Source organism: Bufo bufo, chromosome 6 (genome assembly GCF_905171765.1).
Source record: "Bufo bufo chromosome 6, aBufBuf1.1, whole genome shotgun sequence".
In the NCBI taxonomy this organism is placed as follows: domain Eukaryota; kingdom Metazoa; phylum Chordata; class Amphibia; order Anura; family Bufonidae; genus Bufo; species Bufo bufo.
Genome location: NC_053394.1, coordinates 283,092,183 through 283,116,082, shown reverse-complemented (window position 1 = coordinate 283,116,082; position 23,900 = coordinate 283,092,183). Strand labels below are relative to the sequence as shown.

The 23,900-nt window shown below is 45.6% G+C and overlaps 1 protein-coding gene across 2 annotated transcripts in view; it reads right to left on the bottom strand.

The window, feature by feature from the left end:
- MRC2 (mannose receptor C type 2) overlaps positions 1 to 23,198 on the bottom strand; it is a 79,625-nt gene extending 56,427 nt beyond the window's left edge. For both annotated transcript variants that reach the window (XM_040436902.1, XM_040436903.1), the window contains exon 1: positions 23,043 to 23,198. In XM_040436902.1, coding sequence (XP_040292836.1) covers positions 23,043 to 23,151 — 109 coding nt within the window. In that variant the 5' untranslated portion in view covers positions 23,152 to 23,198. The remainder of the gene's footprint in view (positions 1 to 23,042) is intronic.
- Between the last annotated feature and the right edge of the window lie 702 nt (positions 23,199 to 23,900).

The window sequence follows — 23,900 nt, the reverse complement described above, 5'->3', positions numbered from 1 at the left end:
CCCAATATTTATGGACCTGACTGTATAAAATCATTTTTTACACTCAATAAAACCAGTCAGAGATATGGGACAAGTATATTACGGACATGCTAGCGGCGATCTAGCCGTGCATGTCCGCATCTCTATAGGGTAAAAAGAGGGGACAGAATCCCTTTAACCGAACTCTAAATTAGCGGTGCACAACCAGCGGCCCGGGGGCCACATGCCGCCATCAATATCATTCTGCGCGGCCCCCAACCATCTGGTAACAGACTATATGTCTTGTGGCAGCTTCACATGCATTTTTCTTGTATTCTCCCATTAGAGGGGAATCCTGGAGGTGTAACCAGACATTTATGGTGTATACTGTATGTACAATACGCCATAAATACAGTATTTCAGTTAATACCCCTTCAACTTATTTTCGGCCTTTGGGTTTCCTTCAGTCTGACAATGTGGCCCCCATTCAGAAAAGGTTATGCACCCCTGCTCTAGATAATAGGAATTAGGCCTTATGCACACGACTGCTGCTGCCTGTTTTGTGGTCCGCAAATTGCGGATCCGCAACACACGGACACCGGCTTTGTGCATTCCGCCTTTAGCGCAACGGAACGTCCAGCCCATAATAGAACAGTCCTATTCTTGTTCGCAATACGGGCAATAATAGGACATGTTTTAATTTTTTTGCAGAATGGACATGCGGAAGCGGAATGGATACGGGGTAATTTTCGTTTTTTAGGTGGACTCATTAAAATGAAAGGATCTGCATACAGGCCGCAAAAAAAGAACCTGCACGGAAACTGAAAATAAATACGTTGTGTGCATGAGCCCTCACACGGTATTTCCTATAATGCACTGATTGTGTTCAAAACAGTTTATTTGTACAGAAAACAAGTGGTTTATGTGGGCAAAGCTCAGTAATTACTTGTTTCCAGTAAATCTTTATGTTTGCACATGCCTATGGTCAAAATGATAATGCAGAGAAGATGACTCGGCTCAGGTCAGGATGCAGCTGGCCATATGTAATCTTACCTTTACTAGAGGAACTCGGGAAACAAGATGGGATCATATGCAGTGGCGTAGCTAGAAATGACTGGGCCCCACAGCAAATTTTTGAATGGGGCCCCCCTCCCCCAGTAATTTTTTCGCAACCCCTTCCTTTCATGCCGCCCCCATTCCTGTGGCTAGTAAAGATCGCTCTCTCAGACCAGGCCCAGCCGCTGTTCCATCTGTTTTCTACACTGTCTATACTGTCACTGCATATAATTTCATTGTGTAATACTGTTGAGGGGGCCCTGACCAAATCCTTTAGTCCTCCTCCTCCTGGATGGGCCCCTTCTGGGTCAGGGCCCCAAAGCAGCCGCTTCCCCTGCTTCCCCTATAGTTACGCCCCTGATCATATGAATGCTTAAGGTGTTTTCTTATGTCATGTAAATAAAGCTTATTGATGGTATTATGTTCTCTCAGTAGTTTTCTGCTTGCTGTTAGTGAATGGAAACTCATTTACATTTAGAGGCTGAAAACTCGTTTGTGGATAAAAGCCGTGACCATACCAAAAAAAGGAGATGTTCCTTTGACAGTGTCAAAATCCACTGTGTGAACATATCCTAACAAGTCATATACCTGTGTCAGCAGGATAAGGGCTCATGCACACAAATGTATTTTATTCTGTGTCCGTTCTGTTTTTTTTTTGCAGCCCGTATTCACTCCAATGGGGCCCCAAAAATCGGAAATGATGACTCCGTGTGGATTCTGTGTCCATATGTCCACATGGCCGATCCGCAAAAAAATAGAACATGTCCTGTTATTGTCCGCATTATGAATAAGGATAGGACTGTCCTATTGGGGGCCAGCTGTTCCAATCAGCAAAACGTGGAATGCATGCGGCCAGTATCCGTGTTTTGCGGGCGGCAAAACACCCAACGGTTGTGTGCATGAGGCCTAAGACCATGCCAGGTTTTCAGCTCCTGCATTAAAACAATAATGGGGTTAATGCCATGTATCACTTTATTAAAGGGGTTGTGCAAGAATGGGGAGGAGATGATGTAAGACAATTGATAAAAGTCTATTTACTGTATTATTTTCCCTTAAAACATTATTATTATTTACCCGCGCGATAACATGGTTATAAGGGAAAATAATAGCATTCCTAATACAGAATGCTTAGTAAAATGTGGCTTTAGGGGTAAAAAAAATACAGACTCAGGAAATGATGTTCAATGCTAATTCCTAGATGACCTGCAGAAGGGCTGAACCCTCCACACGGGTCAAAGCGATTATGTGCAGATTTAAAAGGGTTATCCGATGAAAAGTACGCAATGAATAAAGTTCTATTACACTGCACAATTTCAGGCCATGTATTGTGAACAAGCGTTGATAGGAGCACTTGTACCTGATTATTGGATCGTATAATCGAGCAGCCAATCAACGAGCAAACGATCGATCATCAGCTGTAATCAGGGATATGCTGCAATAATGAATTGAAGAGAATGAGGGAGGCAGGACTGCAGTAGCAATCATTTTACCCACATTCAGTTTGCAATGACCTGTGTAATCAGGCCTCTGCAAATGAGTGTTCTAATCCATTGGTGCTCGCACTGCCTGAAGATCAGGCAGTGTAATACCACCCTAAGGGCTCATGCACACGAACTTGTGACGCCCATTACGTGCATTGGGAACCTCAAATTGCGGTCCCCAATGCACGGGCACCATCCATGTGGCTTGCGCCAATAGATTCAGACCCATTCAACTTGAATGGGTCTGTGATCTGTCTGCACCGCAAAAAAATAGAACATGTTCTATTTTTTTGCGGTTCGAAGACACGGACAGAAAACCACGGAAGCACTCCATAGCGCTTCAGTGCCTCCGTTCCGCACCTTCCGTATTATGGACCTATTCAAGCATTGCTGGAAGCTTGGAAGTCCCCATCCAACCCCATTAACTATTATTGGGGACCGGCGGAGATCCGCCCGCAACCCGGCAAATATGCAGAGACTCGTCAGAAAGAAAACCGATGCCCGCATACTCATATTAGCTACAAATAGTCTGTTTTTAACGGATGTTTTTTTCACTAATGCCTTTCTGAGAAATGGATGTTAAAAATGTTCCCCTTAAAATGTATGGGGGCTTTCGGTCCGTGAAAACGAACAAAATGTTCTATTTTTTGACATCCATAATTCACTGGCTGTCAAAAAAATCAGCCGTGTGAATAACCCCATAGACTGCCATTGTTCTTAAAACGGACGTGTGACAGCTGTTTTCACTGATGTGTGAATGTAGCCTTACGCTGTTTGTACATGGCCAAGTGCAGTCTGTGAAATGCCATCTGTGTGACGGCCCCATTTCCCGGAATGACCGTGGCTTATGTGACCTGAACTCACTGCATCCTAGAGATCTATGTTGCTGTGAGCTCCAACTCAACCACAGACCTATTGTCCCATGCTGGAACGATGCAGTGTGTATGGGACAGTAGACCCCCTGTTGGGCTGGAACTCACAGCATCATACATCACCATGATGCAGTGAGTTCGGCTCACACAACCCGCTGTCAGTCCGGGAAATATGGCCGTCACATGGACTGTACACAGCCATGTGAAACAGCCAAACATTGAAGCTAACAAACCTGAATCCTATAGAGCACCAAAATATTCCTTCGCGCTGTGCAGAGACTCATCACTCACATACTGTAAATCCCAGTTCCCAATGGGATTCACATTTGAATTTCCCTCTCAAGCATATACAACTGTCAGGGTGTTTTTTTTTTGTTTTGTTTTTGAGTCTTGATGGAAACCCACGTTAACACAGGCAGAACATCCAAACTGTATGCAGATGTTGCCCTGCAACCAATAAAGCCAGTGCTAACCAATAAAGAATCATAAACCCGAAATCTGCATTTCTTTGGAGGTCAGCCTTGACATAGTAAGTTAAAAATCAAGAAATTTTGTAACATCTGCAATAATATAATCCCAGTGCTACTAGGTAGAAGTCAAATATAACCATTATCGCTTCTCAAGTGCTTTCCTTAATAGGGGTGTCCTTTTGTCATCCATTGGGCTGGAATATGTTGATATACCTTTTTTCAACTTTAGGGAATAGCATAGTAGAAAAAGAAAAATATACCACACACTATACAATTTTTTCAACATGTGCCATATGTCGGAAGTTCCTTCCAAAGTATGTCGCCAACACAGACTGCAAAGACAGTGTGAGTGCACTAAACAGTGAAGGGGGAACAATTCATTTTGATTCTGTTGCCCATCACTAGAGTCAGTTACAAGTATATAAAGAAATTTGGCTTGTGAGGAAAACTCAAGAATTAGTTGGAAATACCTGTAGAACAGTGTGATAAGTAAGACGCTCCCTATGATCTATGACCAGTCCCTAAAAGCGATAAATCCAGGCAAAAATATGATATGTTAAAAGGACCAGCGACACCAGGTTTACAAGAGTTACCGGGGGTTTTCCAAACATTCACCATATCTTCTCCCCATCCAACAATGTCACCATTGTAACTGTGTACTTGCGCCGCTGCTGAAGGAAGCACTACTCTATATACAGGAAAAGCCTACAAATTTTCACACAAATTGAGTGCCTGACAAGAAGCAGCTCATGGTGACTAACAATGCAAACAAGTCTGCACATTACAGCTACAGATCTGATCTCCTACCAGACAAATGGCACAAAACTATTAGGCTTATGGAGCTGTAGATGTAATGTGCTGCCCTGATATAGGGCAAATTATTATGGCTGACCGATCCGGGCTTGTCACTTGAAGAAAATCTTTTTCCATAGGTCCTTTTAAAGCATATGGGCATCATTGGAGGCTTTGCATACAAAAAATACCTTCTGTGAATCAGAAAGAAGAAGAGTTCTTTAAAAAGGGCCTTCACAATGGCAGACCCAATTTGTCATTCAAGTAGTTGCCAACTCTTGCTACATTTCCCCTACAGTGTTGGCTGCAGGATAATTGTCTGGTCAAAAGTGGCTTACCTATGTGAAAATATTGTATTGGCACATTTTGCTGTAGATTCATGGGAGATAATCCACTGCGTACCTGAAAGGAGTGGACACATATCTAATTTTGTGCCTCTTCATACTGATAATCAGTTGGGATCTTGAAAGTCGGACCCTTCAATGTGATGGCATATACTAGCCATTGGCCATTATTTCTAATCATGGAAACGCCCATTCAGAGTTAACGGGACCCTTATACTACTGTATCAGTGATATACTGTGGTGTAATACTTGTAGTTGAGGAACACTTATCACTTGCATTAGGCACTGCTGTAACAGTCTAGAGGCAGAGGGCATCTGTTCAGAGTCATTTTAAGGATTTCTGCCAAAACAAAATTTAAAGGGTTACTGAATTTTCCAAAAACTTTTGATATGTCATAAAAACATATCAAATGTTTTGATGGTGGGGGTCTGAGTGCTGAGACCTCTGCCAATCCGTAGAAGGAGGAGAGAGAACTGCTCACATGGCCCTTTCTCTCTGCAGTAGATAGAATTGAGATGGGCACATAGACTTTCTGTTGAACCCATCTCCTGCAGTGAGGAGAGAGAGTGCTCTGAGGGGTCTTAGCACTAAGACCCCTAAACCCTTTGATATATCTCCATAACATATCAAAAGTTAAAAAAAAAAAAGTAAAAAAAAAGTTCAGTGCCTTAAGGATGCATGTGAGACTGCAATGAAGCCTAGAACTTTTAGGAAGAATACACATCGGATGCTAGTGGGGTTAATAAATATACTACCTCCTTCTCCTATGTGTCTGTAAGAAAGATTGAAGGATTTAAAAAGTCTGTCCCTTGGACAAAGTCACACCCATCTCCACAAGAAGTGAAAAGTGAAGAACACAGATCCTATTATATCACAAGTGACCACAGAGCTGACCCACTGGGGAGCTTGTAAAAACCTTGGCTGTGTTTGGTGGGGTGGGAGGGAGGAGACAGAATGAGGTCAAGAGCCCGATGTGTTGCTGAACATGAGGGCAGCCTGTTAAATCATTTCAACAGTTAACCTTTTCAGTGCCAGAATTTGCCTAAAAACAGACGTATTGCAGATTAATTCCACATAAAAAGACTACAAGAGCCAAATAAAATTTTAAAGAAAAATTAAGGCAAAATATGCTTCTTTTGTTCTTTACAAGGAAACAGAATAACCCTTACTGATTTAGTGCAGACCATGTGTTCAGAAGACGACTTCAGGAATTCACTATACTCACTTTCCATGTGAACTAATGAACCAATCCAGACCACCAAGGGCCCTTAAAGGTGCAGAACTACTGTCTGGAGTGCTCTTAAAAATGTAGGGCCCACACACTGTTACAGATCCGTAATATGGCCACGTAGGAACTAGGTGTGCCGTACAGGATCTGTGCATGCAGATTTAACATGAACATGGATCCTTACATTGTGCAAAAATGTACACTTATTGACAAAAAAAATATAATGCACTAAGAAGGAGCTTTTGGAATTGAATGAAACCTTATGCGTGTGATTGTAATAATGATATATGTACAATATCAGAGCGAAGAGACTACATTTATTGGGGAAAATTGTACAATTGAAAAGGAGGCTCTAGTACCCTGTGGGGCTGCCTCTAGCCTGGATTCATGAAATCAAACAGGTTCTGTATGGTACCCTGCAGCACATTTGCCCGCAGATGTTGCAGTTAGACCTTAGTGTTCCTCGTATCACTACTAGTGGTCACCGACTGTCATATGCGATGGCTCCCCAGATGATCACACCAGCAGTTGGGGCAGTGTGTCACCCCACAGCAAAGGCATGATTGAAGCACTCGCTCCATATTCGAAACCAGCCATCATTGGATCCCAAACAGAACCTGGATTTATCTATATGGTTCCAGTCCATAGAAGATCAAGTTTATTGTTCACAACACCAATGCAAACAAAGGTCATGGTGGCTGGCTGTCAACGGTAGGACACGTAATGGGTGTTGTGACACAAAACTTAGATACCACCTGTTTCTGGTGGAAAATGAAACTGGGAGTTGCTTGTACTTGTTGGTGGATCGAATGATCCTCTGAACTGGTGGTGTGTCTGGGGTGTCCAGACCCTGTTCCCAGGTAACTAGTGCTCCCAACACCTCCTAAAACCTAGGTCGAATTACCTAGATCATGGAAAATTCTTTGAAACAACCATCCTGCTTCTCTCAGTCGAATGATGCACCCTCTCTCAAAGTCAGTCAACTTGGAAAAATTTATTTGAGTGCATTGTAAAGGCATCTATAGCAGTTAATGATCTCTCACCAAGAGGTACACTACCAAAAAGTAGCCTAGGAGAGCTTTTCACAGGACAGCGGAGGAAGCACTTTTACACCCTCTTGTAGCAAGACCCAGTGTCTATCAGACCACACTTGTAATCATTGACATATTTGCCTGAGACATAACTGCATGCCGAGTTTCTGACATTTCTATCTGGGTGTGATGTTTTTTTTTCCAATGAGTATTTGCTCCAGTTTGAAATCTATAAATGTTTTTGAAATGCATAACTCTTATGATATTAGGCAATTTACTTTAGTCCATTTATGGTTTAAAGGGGCTCTATAGTTTTAATATTTTCCGGAAGGAGACATACACATCAAACTTCTGACTGGTGGAGGTCTAGTTGCTGGGACCTACAAAAATTCTTTATACAAGAGTCCCTTTAAGCTTAGTAGAAGCATGGCTGACTCCCTGAGCTTCCACCTTAATAATCATGCAGAGAGCTTCTAAATCGCTCTTCCCTATCACAGAGAGGATGGAGATACTGTGCAGCCATAAAATTAGACAACTTCCTCCCCTGCACTGCTATAGCCTGGATAATGCTGGAGCGTGGAGAGGTGAGTAACCACTGGACCCCCAGATATTAAATAACCCCTTCACTGCCGTCGACCAGGGATCTAAAATAATCCCTCCATGCCCTAGACCACAGGAAATTGAACCCTTCACTGCCCTAGACCACCAGAAATCCTGAAATAAACCCCTTTACTTTCATAGAAAACCAGATATATTGCCATTAGGACCTTCTCTGCCCTAGACCAGCTAATTATTAGGGCCCTGTGCATTAATATGTCAGAGTATTTCCCGATGACTACCTCTGAGAGAAAGCTCTAACACATTCCAAGTCGTCTATAGGCGAGCTACTGTGAAAATACAGTATTCCTCTCTGTATTTGTATGGTGCAATTCCAAAATAGTAAAAAAATGTATTATTAAGAATTTTAAGAATTGATTTGTCGCAGTACATTGATGCTTGGTTATACCTCAATTCACAATCATATCCTCTACTCAAATAAATGTTCCATACAGCACAAATGGTTACCATCATTACAAAAGTGTTCCCTGCATTGAGAATTCAGTATAAATAGCCTATACCTACATCAACACATTCTGAGCTATAGGGTAAACAACTGGAGGAGATTGACACAACCCTTTGATCATCCTGTTGACAGGAGAACCACAACACAATTAGCTGAACAATGAGAATTGTTGTAGTTTGTACAATAAACCTCTGGTACCTTTGCCCTTGCAATTGTGACTGTCTTCTTGTAGTAATATATGACTTGCCTGGGGGACTTCAGTAGCTCCATCTTCTTTAAAGGGCTTCTCTCAGCCCACTAAACCGTTTTTTTTTTTTGTTGTTTAATAGTAATCCCTACACTGCGATCTCTGCATACATAAGTAAAATAATAATTTTCGTTCAGTAGAATTTGATAAAACGCTATTTTTATAATATGTAAATTACCTTGCTACCAGCAAGTAGGGCGGCTACTTGCTGGTAGCAGCCGCATCCTCCGATCCTAATGACGCCCCCTCCGCATTGTGATTGACAGGGCCAGGGAACGGAATCGTTCTCTGCTGGCCCTGCCTGTTTTCATTCAATATCTGGCGCCTGCGCCGCGGCCGTACCTATCTTCAATCTGCGCAGGCGCACTGAGAGGCGGCCACTCACTCGGCCGCTCGCTCCTCAATGCGCCTGCGCCGGGTGTAGATGTGACGTCATCGGCGCAGGCGCATTGACGATGGAGCGGCCGAGTGAGTGGCTGCCTCTCAGTGCGCCTGCGCAGATTGAAGATAGGTACGGCCGCGGCGCAGGCGCCAGATATTGAATGAAAACAGGCAGGGCCAGCAGAGAACGATTCCGTTCCCTGGCCCTGTCAATCACAATGCGGAGGGGGCGTCATTAGGATCGGAGGATGCGGCTGCTACCAGCAAGTAGCCGCCCTACTTGCTGGTAGCAGGGTAATTTACATATTATAAAAATAGCGTTTTATCAAATTCTACTGAACGAAAATTATTATTTTACTTATGTATGCAGAGATCGCAGTGTAGGGATTATTATTAAACAAAAAAAAAAACCGGTTTAGTGGGCTGACAGAAGCCCTTTAACATATTGGGGTTGTCCAAGCTAATTTTTTAAGGCAACAAAAGTTTAAAAAAAAATATAAGAAAATGCTCATTGTCCTGAACCTCTTCCCCACCAGCACTGCTCCAATGCTGCAACCATGACATCATGTTTTTGGCTTCTGCAATGATGTGCCTGTATACCACATGGGACGGCTGCCTTCAATCATTGGCCTCGGCAGTATACGGCATGGCATGTCACCACTGGAATCACTAAAACATTGGAGAGGATAGGAGCAGCAGCACTGCAAAGGAGGTGGTTCAAAACAGTGAAAATACCTTTATTTTTTATTAAAATAACTCAAATAGCTAGCAAAACCATTAGATCACAGACTAGCAACATTAGGCACCCCATCTGTGGCGAAACTATGATTCCTAGCATGCACACTTTGTTGGATGTTCTTGGAACTCCCATAGAAGTGAACGGAGCATGGTGGTAGCTGTAGTTTCACCACAGCTGGAGTGACGGAGGTTGCTGACCCTTGTCATAGATATTTAGCAATGTGTGTAATATACAGACACAGGCCATATTCATGGAAAGGAGTTGTCCAGAATGCTTTTTTTTTTAATTAACCCTCATCAAGCGGTACCTGCGAAAAAATCTATACCTACCTGCTTCCTGTGGCTCACAGGCTGTCGTCACTGGACTTCTGGTCTGTATCCATCAGCTTCCTCAAGGACATGGTCCTATATGCCACTGCAGCCAATGACTGGCCTCAGTGAGGACATGTCCCCTAGCGGTACATGACTGCTGCATCACATGCTGTTTGTGGGCATGTCAATACTGAGGCCAGTCATTGGCCGCAGCAGCACATGTGACCCTATCCGTGAAGAAGTTAACAAACGGGGACCTGAAGTCCAGTGAAGGCAACCCTGGAGTCATAGAGCTGGAATGGAGAGGCAAGCAAGTAAGCATAGACTTCTTCACAGGTAATACTAGGTGGGTGGAGTTTAAATAAAAACTTTGACAACCCATTTAAGGTTGTCCCACCAAGACAAACTCTGCCCGTATATCCTATAAGGCATATGGATGTCAAAGAGTGGGACCCCCTAGTTAGGTCAACCCTGTACACTAGAGTGGAGAACTGCTGTTGCTAAAGAACAAGGGTCTCAAACCTGTTACTACTCAGCAGTTGCAAAACTACAACTCCAAGCAGCAGTGTTGGACAGGGGTTCCTTGGACCAGAGGAAATTATTATCAGGGTCCAAACCCCATATCATATTTTTTTCTCTTGAACCTTTGGGGCCCACTATGGTTTCAGAGCCTGAGTCCACCGGAGGACCTCTAGTACTCTGGTGGGCCAGTCTGACAGTGCCAAGTAGGCACAGACATTCGCAGGATGTGAGTTGTAGTTAAAGAGGACCTTTCACCTTGAAAAACATTGTGAACTAAGTATGCTGCCATGGAGAGCGGCGCCCGGGGATCTCACTGCACTTACTATTATCCCTGGGCGCCGCTCCGTTCTCCCGTTATCCCCTCCGGTATCTTTACTCACTAAGTTATAGTAGGCGGTGTCTGCCCTTGTCCTGTGGGCGTCTCCCCCTCCTTTTTTTCTCCCAGGCTGTGAGCTGTGCGCTGCGATTGGCCAGCGCTACAGCCTAGGAGAAGGAGACGCCCACATGAAAAGGGCAGACACCGCCTACTATAACTTAGTGAGTAAAGATACCGGAGGGGATAACGGGAGAACGGAGCGGCGCCCAGGGATAATAGTAAGTGCAGTGAGATCCCCGGGCGCCGCTCTCCATGGCAGCACACTTAGTTCACAATGTTTTTCAAGGTGAAAGGTCCTCATTAAAGGGGTTATCCGAGTTATTTTCTTGTTCTTTCTATGTTCCTAACTAAGCAAATGTAACAGCTTTCCAATTCACTCACTTTATCTGAGATTTCACTGAGGGTCACATGACGTGTGATGTCAGCTTCTCTCCCTGCTCTGATAAAGGTCGTTTACAAGCCTGTAAATGAGATGTCACTGTGCTGGCCACACCCCCCTCCACTGCCGTCTGCTCTCTGTCTTAAGATTCTTAACCCCTTCAGCTGAACAGACTGCAGGCAGTGAGGAGACAATGCTGGGCTCTGAAGCTGACATACTAGAGAGAGCATTACACAAGAAGGTAGGGGGAAGATCCTGTGTGTATTAGCAGTGTCATTATACAGCTGGTACATGTAGTCCTACACATACAACATGCTGCAGAGTCTCCCAGCACTCAGGGCAGCTCTTGTAGCCACTCCCTTAGTAGTGTCATTATACAGCTGGGACTTGTAGTGCTACACATACAACATGCTGCAGAGTCTCCCAGCACTCAGGGCAGCTCTTGTATCCACTCCCTTAGCAGTGTCATTATACAGCTGGGACTTGTAGTCCTACACATACAACATGCTGCAGAGTCTCCCAGCACTCAGGGCAGCTCTTGTATCCACTCCCTTAGCAGTGTCATTATACAGCTGGGACATGTAGTCCTACACATACAACATGCTGCAGAGTCTCCCAGCACTCAGGGCAGCTCTTGTAGCCACTCCCAGTCCCTTAGCAGTGTCATTATACAGCTGGGACTTGTAGTCCTACACATACAACATGCTGCAGAGTCTCCCAGCACTCAGGGCAGCTCTTGTAGCCACTCCCTTAGCAGTGTCAATATACAGCTGGGACTTGTAGTCCTACACATACAACATGCTGCAGAGTCTCCCAGCAGGCAGACATGTCACTCAGGGCAGCTCTTGTATCCACTCCCTTAGCAGTGTCATTATACAGCTGGGACATGTAGTCCTACACATGCAACATGCTGCAGAGTCTCCCAGCACTCAGTACAGCTCTTGTATCCACTCCCTTAGCAGTGTCATTATACAGCTGGGACTTGTAGTTCTACACATACAACATGCTGCAGAGTCTCCCAGCAGGCAGACATGTCACTCAGGGCAGCTCTTGTATCCACTCCCTTAGCAGAGCAGGGGGAGGGGCAGATATGTCACTCAGGGCAGCTCTTGTATCCACTCCCTTAGCAGAGCAGGGGGAGGGGCAGAGATTGTTTTTATTGCATGTAAACAAAAGGCCAGAAAAGAACCAGGGAAATGAGGAAAAATATTTTTTTTTTGCATAAAACTTGCTTAGCTCAGTTATATATCAGATTTTCAGTGCTATATTATTATTTTTCATAACTCAGACAACCCCTTTAAGTAGTGAAGATTCACGGGTAGTATATGAGAATAGCTTGCATCAGGGGACCAGTCAAACAAAACGGTTTCATTCTAAAGGAATAGTACCTGAGGTGTATCTTGTCACATGACAGATGATAAAAGTAATGGAGATTTCTAAGCTTGACCTCCATCAATTTCTAAAATGAAGTGACCACTGCATTTTGGACCCCAATGCAAAATAACAATAACAACATATATACTGGCCAGGGCGTAGTAAAAGGCTCATGGGCCCTGGTGAAAGAGTTCAGCTTGGTCCCCCCCTTCCCTCAGTGCTTTGTGGCCAGGGGCAGGGAAGCACATAGCCTTCATGCTGCCTGAGGCAAAAATTTAAATGGCACCCCCCCCTCCTCCATGCCAAATTCTTGACCCTCCAGCCAGAGGTGTAACTTGAAGATTCTGGGCCCCAGTGCAAAATCCATGACAGAGCCCTCCCAGCATGCACTTTCAATAATACTGGTGTCTTATGTGGCACAAGGGTTCTTTGGGCCCCCTCAGGCTCCTGGGCCCAGTAGCGACTGCTACCTTTGCACCCCATATAGCTACGCCACTGATAATGGCATTTTACATGGGAGGACTCAAGTATCTCAGCGCCCTGATGCAGCTGCTTCCTCTGCATCCCCTATAGCAATACCCCTGGCTTGATATCAGCAAATTCAGGTAAGCACATAGACATCAGGGCCGGCGCTACCATAGAGGCAAGGGGGGCAATTGCCCCCGGGCCCCCGACTCCTTAGGGGCCCCCAGCGCCGGCCCGGCCGCAACTACTATTATATCTATAATTCTATTGTGTGCCTGTGTGGCGCCGTGCCGCAGTAATGTAATTAAAACTGGGCTGGAGTCTGGAGTGGAGGGGCCCCCCGCCGGACGCCGCTGTGCCTGCGCTGCGCTGCTTGTCTCTTTAAGAGATCCGAGACTGGAGCAGCGGCATGCACAGCACAGGCAAGGCAGGCACGTCTAGCGTCTGGCTGACGTATGTTATGTTGCCACAGGCTCCGCCCCCCCCTGCCCAGAGCAGAGAACTTGGATTGAAGAGAAGCAAAGCAGTGGCGTACCTACCATAGGCAGACCACGCAGCTGCTATGGGGCCCGTGAGGAAGGGGGGCCCCCCAGTGGAGGAGAGTCCCCCCCCATCTATCTTCCTAACTTTCTCCCGTCTTCTAGCCCCACCTCCTAGCTCCGCCTCCCGCCTCCTAGCTCCGCCTCCCACCTGATTCCTCTGGATTGCCACAACCCCACCAGTAATGAAGTGAGGACTTGTAGGTGAGGACTGTGCAGAGGTGTATGTGTGGATGGAGGGAGGGAGGGGGGAGGGGGGGTCACTCAGCTTTCCCAGGCTATTCCTCTGCACATATGCCATTCAGAACAGGAGGAAAGCTGGGTGCTATTATGTAATGTGACTCAGCTTTCCTGATGTCCTGTATGGCACAAGTGCAGAGGTAGGAGAAGATATGAGGGGAGGTTGGAGTTGTGTTAGGCTACTTTCACACCTGCGTTCGGGGCTCCGCTTGTGAGCTCCGTTTGAAGGGTCTCACAAGCGGCCCCGAACGCATCCGTACTGCCCCAATGCATTCTGAGTGGACGCGGATCCGCTCAGAATGCATCAGTCTGGCAGCGTTCAGCCTCCGCTCCGCTCAGCAGGCGGACACCTGAACGCTGCTTGCAGCGTTCGGGTGTCCGCCTGGCTGTGCGGAGGCAAACGGATCCGTCCAGACTTACAATGTAAGTCAATGGGGACGGATCCGTTTGAAGATGACACAATATGGTGCAATTTCAAACGGATCCGTCCCCCATTGACTTTCAATGTAAAGTCTGGACGGATCCGTCTGACTAACTTTCACACTTAGATTTTTTTCTGAAATACAATGCAGACGGATCCGTTCTGAACGGATCCCATCGTCTGCATTATAGGAGCAGATCCGTCTGGGCAGACATCAGACGGACCCGCTCTGAACGCAAGTGTGAAAGTAGGCTTATACTCAGCTTTCTCAGACTATTCTCATGTCTCTCCACATGTGCCATGCAGGACAGCAGAAAAGCTGGGTGCTATTACATCATGTAATGTCACTCAGATTTCCTGCTATCCTGCAAGGCATAAATGCAGATAATAAGAACATGGAAAGGCAGAGGGGAGGGGGTCACCCAGCTTTCCCAGAGACTCATGTCTCTGCACATGTGTCATGCAGGATAGCAAGTAGAGATGAGCGAACTTCTGTTTTAAGTTCGGCGTCTAAAGTTCGGCTTCCGGTTAGCGGAGGATCCCGATATGGATTCCGAATTCCGTTGTGGTCCGTGGTAGCGGAATCAATAATGGCCATTATTGATTCTGCTACCACGGACCACAACGGAATTCGGAATCCATATCGGGATCCTCCGCTAATTATTGATTCTGCTACCACGGACCACAACGGAATTCGGAATCCATATCGGGATCCTCCGCTAACCGGAAGCCGAACTTTAGACGCCGAACTTAAAACAGAAGTTCGCTCATCTCTAATAGCAAGTAATGTCAGTGTCTCCCAGCTGTCCTGCATGACACAGAGGATGGGGGGAAGGGGGGCGCTCACTTCCTCACACTTTTCTCATGTCTCTGCGCATGTGCAATGCTGGACAGCAGGAAAGTTGGGTGGTATTACATCATGTAATGCCCCAGATTCTTGTCAATATATGCTGAACACCGCCGGGAGCCAGGGTGGGTGGGGCATACTGGCACTGGGACGGGTGAGATGGTGCCTGGGATGGATGGATCAGACCCAGTTTAATCAACCAACCTACCAGTAACTGGTTGATTAAAATGGATCGCGATCCATCCCAGTCTGGTAGGTTGGTTGATTAAACTGGGTCGGATCCATCCCAGGCACCATCTCACCCGTGCCAGTGTACTAGCCCGCTCTGGTTCTGTTTGGAGTCAGTTGGACTGGAGAAATGTGCATTTGGGGGGATTTTTACTTGTACATCTTGCTTTGCCACTTGCATTTGTTTACAATAAGGGACGTTAAAGTCAGCAAGTGTCATGTGGGGGGGGGCCCCCTTATTGTTTTCCGCCCCAGGGCCCCATTTCACCTAGAACCGGCCCTGATAGACATTGGTATATACTTAGGGGGAGATTTATCAGAACTGGCTTAGTTCCCTACAGAAACCAAAGGTGCCCTGAAAAATGAAAGGTGGGATTGGTTGCTATTAGAGATGAGCGAATCGAAGTTGACGAAGTGGAATTCGATCCGAATTTCAGGAAAAATTTGATTTGCACCGAATCGCATTTTTTCCTAAAATGGCTGCTGGACGTGTTAGGAGATAGAGCAAGGAACTCTGGGAACGAGGGATCACCCACAATGCCATGCATGCAGTCAATCAGCAGCCAGCCAATCCTGTGATGTCACAGCCCGATAAACAGCCTCAGCCATCTTGGATTCAGCCATTTGCCAGTGTGCTTAGTGCAGGGAGAGACATCAGTAGGCGCTAGGGACAGTGGTATAAAAGACTGTAAAACTTTTATTTTGTTGTATTTAAGTTCAGGGAAAGGATAGGGAGGAATCATTCCACAGTATTGAAGCAGAACAGGGTTTAGTAGTTTACAGCCTGGGTAATACAACCTAATTAACCATCTATTAGATGGGAAAATGCATTACAACAAATAAAGCACCGAAAAAAACATAAGGGACACACATAGAATATCAAATCTTTATTTAGTAATAAATCATTACAAACAACTCATTAATCCAAAATAAATTATTAAAATATAGCAGCAGTGCAGGCTAGCGCTGCGACAAGCAGCTCACCTGCTGAACCACAAGGTACCAGATCCTCACAAATTACAATGCTCTATACGTAAATAAATGAAAGAGCAATGATAAAAATGGCCCCCAAGGTTACTCCAACAAGTCTATCAACTGCCATATATATAATTATCCACCATAGGGCCAATCAGGGTAACCTACTGTGGCTATACAAATAACAAACGGTTAAAGAAAGGAAAAATGTTGGAATACCTTGGTAGTCAGCCACTGAAGTGATCGGACCTCTGGTCAGCTAGGAGCGCACCCCGACGCACGTTTCGCTCCGCTTTCTCAAGGGGCCACTAGCCGTATGTTCTGTTAGAAGCTGTAGCAGTTACAGGGAGAGAGCTGCAGCAGGAGGGACACACCCCCTTGAGCTGCAAGGCTGAAGATCTAGCAGAGCAATTGGAGCAGTGAGTGGGTAAATCTATGGACCCATGTGTGGTACAGGGCTGGTTCTAGCTTTGTTAGAAAGGTATTGTCAGATTTTCATATTTTTTACATCAATCATGGCATACATGACCCCTTTAATTTATCTTTTGGAAGATAAGTGAGTCAAGAGAGGTATGCAAAAGAATGGCTGAAAATGTGACCAAAGGAGGTGAAAGATGTAAATTCAGTCATGTCTGAAACCTTTCAGGAAATAATCATGCCGTGCTCATGAGAAAGGCATGTCAGGCCTCACAGATGTATATGAAAATTCTTATGTCATAACGTGTTAATGTAAAATGAAGAGAAGAGCGAGAGATTTTGACCGCTCACATTTTTCATACATAGAACTTCCGGTCAAAGTCATATAAATGCTTGTCACTTTACTAGGACATTTACTCCAGCTGTTTTACTATTGAGCTTTATATGGTATCTGCCCATGCTTTTTTATCACTCAGGCTGCCGATGCATACATGTAACCCAATCACAACTAGCTGGACTAGTGCAGAACTAAAGTAATGCAATAAAAACAGAACATTGGGACGGATGTCGATGGGCATGTGGTGCAGAAGAAAAAAAACACAGCTGATGCAAGCCTCTAGAAACAGACACACCAAACTGCTGAGAGTCTGGATTGGAGAGAAGTAATGCTGTCAAAGTTTATAATATAGACCACAAACAAATGCTACCTACAGCGGTGCTTTAAAGTTTTTGAACCCTTCCGAATTTTCTATATTTCTGCATAAATTTGACCTAAAATTACAGTAGATTTTCACACAAGTCCAAGAAGTAGATAATGATAACCAAATCAAACACATTAGTAAAAATACTAGACTTGGTCATTTATTTATTAGGAAAATGGTCCACTATCACTTCTGCGTGAACCTTTAGGATTAGCAGATAACTTGAAGATGAATTTAGAGATAAGTGTTTTGAATCAATGGGATGACAGGTGTGAGTGGGTGACCTGCTTTATTTAAAGAACAGGAATCTATCAAAGTCTGATCTTCACACGTGTTTGTGAAAGTGTATGAGGCCATAAACAAAGGAGATGTCTGAGGACCTCAGAAGAAGAGTTGTTGATGATCATCAGATGAGAAAAGGTTACAAAACCATCTCTAAAGAGTTTGGACTACACCAATCCACAGTCAGACAGATTGTGTACAAATGGACGGAATTCAAGACCATTTTCACCCTCCCAGGAGTGGTCAACCAACAAAGAGCAAGGCGCCTAATAGTTATTGTTCATGAGTCCACTATCAGGAGGACACTGAACGAGAAGGGTGTGCATTGCAGGATTGCAAGGAGAAAGCCACGGCTCTCCAAAAAAGAACATTGCTCCCCGTCTGCAGTTTGCTAAAGGTCAACTGGACAAGCCAGAAGACTATTGGAACAATGTTTTGTGGACGGATGAGACCAAAATAGAACTTTTTGGTTTAAATGAGAGGCGTTATGTCTGGAGAAAGGAAAACACTGCATTCCAGCATAAAAACCTCATCTCATCTGTAAAATCTATTGATGGCAGCATCATGTTTTGCTGCATCTGGACCAAGACAGATTGATACAACAATTAATTCTGAATTATACCAGCAAATTCTAAAGGAAAATATCAGAATATATGTCCATGGGCTGAAGCCAACGTCCGATGCTGCATCTCCACAGGCGTCCAGATCACAACATCCGTTAATGGTGGGGAGGGGGGTTGCAGCCAATAGCAGGCCGCAATGGTGACCAGCACAATCTGGTATTGGCTGCATCCCCTTCCCCCAGTCGATGGATGATATAATCTGCACGCCGGGGAGATGCAGTGTCGGCTGTGGAGGGATCCGGCTATAATGAAGTCTATCGGGTTTCCATTATGGATTCTGGATTTGTTTGCAGGAATCTGTCACTGAGGCTTCTAATCGAACATCCACCACAGATGTGTACTTCGCCTAATAGAGAGGGGTCCCTGACTGTATGCTGTCCATATGCCAAATATGCCTTAATGACAGAGGATGTCCTAATGATATATAACCTTTAATGTCAGAAAAATTATAGTGATTTGCTTGGCAGCTGAAGCCATTGTTGGTGTTGGTCCCATATTCATATGTGCCTGGATCACAGAGAAAAATGCTGTTTTAATATATGCAAATGAGCCTCTAGGAGCAAAGGGGTGTTGCCGTTATATCTAGAGGCTTCTCTTTCTCTGCAACTGTCGAGTCCTCTCCACTTTGTTTGACAGGGCCTAGCTCAGTCAATAAAAGTGCAGAGGGTGCGGCAGTTGCAGAGAGAGTACAGCCTCTAAGTGTAATGGCAACGCCCCCATTGCTCCTAGAGGCTCATTTGCATATACTAACACATAATTTTTCTTAGCAATGCGAAAACATATTAACATGGGACCAACACAGATGCCTTCAGCTGCCAAGTGCACATGCAACAGGTCAGCCAGTTTCATAGGTACAAATCTACGGACAGATGCCCTTTAATCGCCAGAAAGATATTTTTTTCATTTCTAATCGGCTTGAATATTCTGACACCTGAAAAAGGTTTTGTCCATTCAAACTTAGGTTTCAAAAATTGTGACTGATACACAAGGGGATATGAATGATGGCAAAGCAGTTCATCCGCCAAGAAAAGTTTCCCAGTTTTTCTCATACTACCTTATTCATGTGATTTTTTGCAAAAATAAGGCCAGACTGAGGACTTTTTATTTTTCACTACATAGTGTATAACATGCCACACATTATCAAAACTAATGTACCAGTAAAATGGAGTAATTGCAACCATTCAGGTTGCTGCACTGGAATAATATTGGTTACTTCTTTACATCAGTTCTGATGCATCTGACCTTAATGTCATCCAATCTTCAATACATCGACATGGCGGATAATATTTAAAGGGGTTTTCTGAGATTTTAATACTGATGACCTATCCTCTGGATAGGTCAATAGTATCTGATAGTTGGGGGTCCGACACCTGGGACCCCCGCCGATCTGCTGTTTGGAGAAGGCAACGACGCTCCTGTGAGCGGCCTTCTCACAGCTTTCCCTAGGCCAGTGATGACATATCTGTCACGTGGCCTAGGCACAGCTCAGCCCCATTGAAGTGAATGGGGCTAAGCGCGATACCAAGCACAGCCTGAGGATAGGTCATCAGTATTAAAATCTCGGAAAACTCTTTTAAAGGTTTTTTGCTATTGTGTAACTCCAGTTATGAATAATTTTCAGGGCACTATTTTATCATAACTAAAAGATCCCAAGCACATAGCGAAGCTTGTACAGCGACAGAGTTCCCACAACTATCCTATATAATAAAAGCTCAGTGTCAGTGCTCTGTGTCCGTGTGTGTGTCACCAGTGCTGCTATGCCCAGCTCCGCCGTGCCTCCTCCTCCCCCTCTGCAGCCGCCTCACAACCCGCGATCCAGGCCCTGTAACCGCCGCCTGCCGCAGCGTCTTGAATATCCAGGTGCCAATAATTTCCCCATCCAATTGTATATGCGCCCATGATGATACCTGTAACAATGGCCATAGATGTCTATTCCATTGTCCCCGCATGGTCAGGGCTCTGCAGGTGCCCCACCACACACACGGGTGGTGGAGGAGGAGCGGGGCAGACGGGCGGCTCCATGCTTTGTCCCCGGCGCTGGGTGACAGTGGCCGCGGAGAGAGCATCAGTGAGGTGGCACACACTACAGGAGCGGCTGCGGGAGGGAGGAGGCACCGGGAGGAAGGAAGGGGAAATGCTGCGCTCATCACTGCCAGTCCGCTCCGCACACAGGCTCTGGGGATGACAATAGCGAGGTGCCCGCTGGACCACACTGAAGTCTCTTCCGCCCGGTGCCGGCTCCACTCTATGAGGCATCTCACCCAGGGCACCCCTATTCTTTTCACTGGTGGACGCACAGCACACCTCTGGCAGGAAACTTTACCTGAGCACCAGGGTGAGGGAGGATGTGCTCGGTAGTGCTGGCCTATCCTACATAATAAAAGCCCTGTGTGTGTGCGCGTTATGTCCATGACGATTTTTACATTGGGCATGCACGGCGACCAATCAGGACATGGCACTCCACACGCCGCCCGCACCGCCCACAACTGCGCGCTGGCCCGCTGCTGTACCCACCTCTGCCGTGCCTCCTCCTCCCCCTCCGGCTTCCTTTGCAGCCACCTCACACCCCGGGATCCGAGCCCTGCAACTGCCGCCTGCCGCAGCGTATCCTTCATCGGACAACCTTATATCGGTGTACAATACCGGAGACTGATCACAGCATTACACACGTATATTACACTCCAAACCCCATCATTGTATACATATTACACTCCAACCCCCATCATTACACTACAGCCCTCATCATTATATACATATTACACCCCCCCATTATTACTGTATATACATATTATACTCCAACCCCCATCATTATACACATATTACACTCCAGCCCTCATCATCCATAATAATAAAAGCCTTGTGTGCGTGCTCCGTGTCCGTGCGTGTGTACCAATAATTAAACTGTGCATGCGCGGCGCGCCGACCAATCAGCACACAGCGCTCCACACAACGCCCACACCAGCGTGCTGCCCTCCACACGACACCCACACCAGCGCGCTGCCCAATCACTGCCGCCCCACAGGCATCCGCGCTGCCCACACCATCTTTTAACTGCGCATGCGCGGCGAGCCGATCAATCACCACACGGCGCTCCACACACTGCCCACACCTGCACGCCGGCCAATTACCACCGCTGCTCGCAGGTTATGGTGTGCTCTCCACTTCGGAGCGCAGTCATTACTGTCCGTGCATCACAGTCAGAGCTGCACAGTCCCAGCACTCTTAGCCACAGACAGCAGCCACTGCCAGCAGTCTCAGCCACCAGTTAGTGTCAGCTGTCTCAGCCATCAGTCAGTGCCACAGCCACCAGTCACAGTGCCAGCAGTCTCAGCCACCAGTCGGTGCCAGCAGTCTCAGCACCACTAGTCAGTGCCAGCCATCCCCTTGCCATTTAATATACACTGTTCCTACTAATGTTTATGCACTACTGTTCTAGCGCCCGTTATCGTAACAGGCTTAATGTCTAGTGTATTATAAAACCATAGTCGTAAGTGTGCCGCTATACGTTGCATCCATTTGGCGCTATATACTCCCTTGAAAATATTGTTTTTAGGAGATAGTACACCACATATTCAGCATTTTTTGCCTGAAAGATTCCATAGGAGAAAAGGTTACGCATAATTGAGAGCACACGGGGGTACAGTACGGCGCTGTATTACATCTCAATAATATTACTAGGTGCATGTGCCATGCCAAGTCATGCAAGACATTTTACATTAGTACTCATTGGACCATTGCATCTTAAAGCATCACAATATCTTAAGGATTGTCACAGTTTTCAGAAATTAGATTGTTAGCCCTCACGGGCAGGGCCCTCTCTTTTTCTGTACCAGTTTGTAACTCGTCTTGTTTATGCTTGCAGCTGTCTGTATTATGTATGTATACCTCTTTTCATATGTACAGCGCTATGGAATGAATGGCGCTTTAATAATAAATAATAATAATAATTCTCCCTCCATGCTCCAGGGCCAGATCCATTGTAAGTATATAGAGAAAGAGGAGGAGGAAGAATTAGAAAATGATACACATTGCATGGGGTTTTAGGATGTCTCGCCAGACTTTTACAGCACACACTTTACCAAAGCATTTTTACAATGGCCTAGTCAAATTAAACTTTGCTCTCCAAGAAAGAGAACCTTTGGCTGTAATGAGATGTCACAAAGAAGATGAAAAGGAAAGAATTTCTCACACCAGATGTGGAGTGAGCAGAGCCTCCTAAGCATAACAAGTGAAGGCCTCTAGCGATGACTTGGCCAACTCAGAATACGAGCAAGGTCTACGACATATAATATCCTACGACAAATGTTGCTCCTGAAAGTTTAAATACGTACAGAAATTCTACAAGCCGGTTATCTAAGTCCTAGTGAGCAACTTCAAAGCGTTAATTTTCACAGTGCAAGCACCAAGTTTTTTCAACATCTCCTCCCCCATTGCAAGAAGTAACTGTCCAGTGCACTTCTGCATTTACCCAGTTCTTTAATCTCCCCCCTGCTAAGCCACCTCAGCTCCCTCTGCTTCCTATACTGGCACAGAGTTAAATGGAAAATAAAAAAGGGTTTCGCGCAAACCCTCTGCACAGCACATTCCCAACCCAGTGCATACAGCCAGCCTAAACTTCCAAGCATGAGCAATGAGAAGTTACGAGGATCAGTTGGCAACCATCAGAGGGCAACTCTTACCTGGGTTGGCACTGCCAAGTTGAATATTAGCGATAAAGACCAAGAGGGTGCATTTTAAAAGGAATGTGATCCACTGGGAGATAGCTGGATGCCTGCTGCTGAAATGCATTCTAAATCTAACCTCCGGCTTTCCTGCAAAAGATGCAGGGGACAGAGAGTGGGAGAAAGGAGGGAGGGAGGAGTAACCAAAAAAAAAAAAAAAAGGGAGGGCAAAGTGAACAGATGAAAAACGTCTGTATGTCTCAGCTTGTGAGAGTGTTAAGTCAATGGGCTGGATCAGACATTACATAAGCAAGTGTGAAAAACTGGGGGAAGATCTAAAACTAAGAAACAGTAACTTTAAGAAATATTTCTTACTTTTGTCTTCAAGCTTTGGTTTGGGAGAAATGAGGCCTGCATTGCCTTATACATGTACTACATCCAAGTTAGTTCGTGCCTTTCCATTCCTTTTTTGTATCTTCTGCTTTCACTTACCAAAAGTCCCAATGTAAGGCCTCATGCACACGGCCGGGCAAAATGCGGGTCGGTAATCCACGGCCGCCGGCCGTGTGCACCAAGCATCACAGATGCGGACCTATTCACTTGAATGGGTCCGCAATTCCGGAGATGCGGAACGGAGTCACGGAACAGAACACCAGAAGCACTACGGAGTGCTTCTGTGGTGTTTCTTTCCATTGTTCCGCACCACAAATAAATATGACATGTCATATTTTTTTGTGGTGCGGACAGACCACGGACCCATTCAAGTTGAATGGGTCCGGCCAGGTGCACGGATGTTGCCCGTGCATTGGGGACCGCAATTGCGATTCCCAATGCACGGAACGGCCGTGTGCATGAGGCCTTAATCTGTGAATCCTG